This window comes from Cynara cardunculus (genome assembly GCF_001531365.2).
Source record: "Cynara cardunculus var. scolymus isolate 2C chromosome LG 17, CcrdV1, whole genome shotgun sequence".
Taxonomy (NCBI): domain Eukaryota; kingdom Viridiplantae; phylum Streptophyta; class Magnoliopsida; order Asterales; family Asteraceae; genus Cynara; species Cynara cardunculus.
The window spans coordinates 9069698-9070766 of NC_037544.1; the positions used below are offsets into that span (position 1 = coordinate 9069698).

Below are 1069 nucleotides of genomic sequence, written 5' to 3' on the forward strand. Positions count from 1 at the left end.
GGTGAGCAATGGAGGAGCGATGTAAGCTATGGGAGAAGATGGAGACGAGTTTAGCTCTGGATATGGAGATGGAGACGATGTACAGCTGTGGGAGAAGATGGAGCGATGTAAGCTGTGGGAATGGATTTTAAAATCCCGTGTATTTTCAAAGGATTTCCAAATCCATCGTTTAAGGGATTTCAAATCCTCACAATCCAGCAAACCAAACACAGGATTGGAATGGATTTCAAATCCAAATCCCTCACTTCCATTCTAATCCGCAAACCAAACGCACCCTTAGATTATTACAAATTTAGACTTTTTCCAATTACTTTTTCCAAACCAAAAACATAAGATGACCGTAACTTCTTGTTGCCATTCTAGCATTGTTCATTACAAATCCATATGAGGCATACCAAGTAGCTTTAGATGAGATGGCAGAGATAGGATGCTTTCGACTGTGCAGAAACGTTGTGAACTTATGTTCCTTCTGTCAATCACAACCACCAATAATCAAACAGATTCATCACCATAACTGTCAACAAAGACCCTTTGAGTCTTCATTTCAATGGCGAGTTTGTCCAACCATTAAGTACCCACATCGTTTCTCTTCAAATACCAACAACCAATTCAGGGTGAACTCTATCAGAGACAGTAGTGGAGATCAAACCACTATGTCTGCTTCATCTGCCTACCAAGTGCTTGATGTATTGCCAGATTGCAGTTTGTCTGATCTTAAAGCAGCTTTTCGTGCCAAAGTACGTTTTTACAATTTTTGTTTGATTTTTTTTATTATACAAACTTTGTGACCAAAGGTTTGGTCTGTGATATTGCAGTAAACTTAGTGTCATAGAGTTTATAAACACTCGGGTCAACATATGGAGGCGGTGTTCACCAATTTTCAAAACTGATCTTGATTGTGAACATAGAGTCCATTTTAGGGGAGCGTATTAGTAAATTTGTTCTATCTGTAATCATTCATGCTCTTATTGTTTTTTCCAGGTGAAACAATTTCATCCTGATGTTAGAAATTGTGAACATAGAGTCCATTTTAGGGGAGAGTATTAGTAAATTTGTTCTATCTGTAATC

General features: G+C 38.1%; 1 protein-coding gene across 4 annotated transcripts in view; it reads left to right on the plus strand.

The window, feature by feature from the left end:
• Positions 1 to 387: 387 nt before the first annotated feature.
• Positions 388 to 1069, plus strand: part of LOC112500352 — a 4677-nt gene continuing 3995 nt past the window's right edge. For 3 of the 4 annotated variants that reach the window (XR_003067353.1, XR_003067354.1, XM_025103832.1), the window contains exon 1: positions 391 to 737. Coding sequence is in view for 1 of the 4 variants with exons in the window: in XM_025103832.1 (XP_024959600.1) it covers positions 414 to 737 (324 nt within the window). In the remaining 3 variants the exon portion in view is untranslated. Of the gene's footprint in view, positions 738 to 1069 lie in introns of all 4 variants that reach the window. The other variant, XR_003067355.1, reaches the window with a different exon arrangement.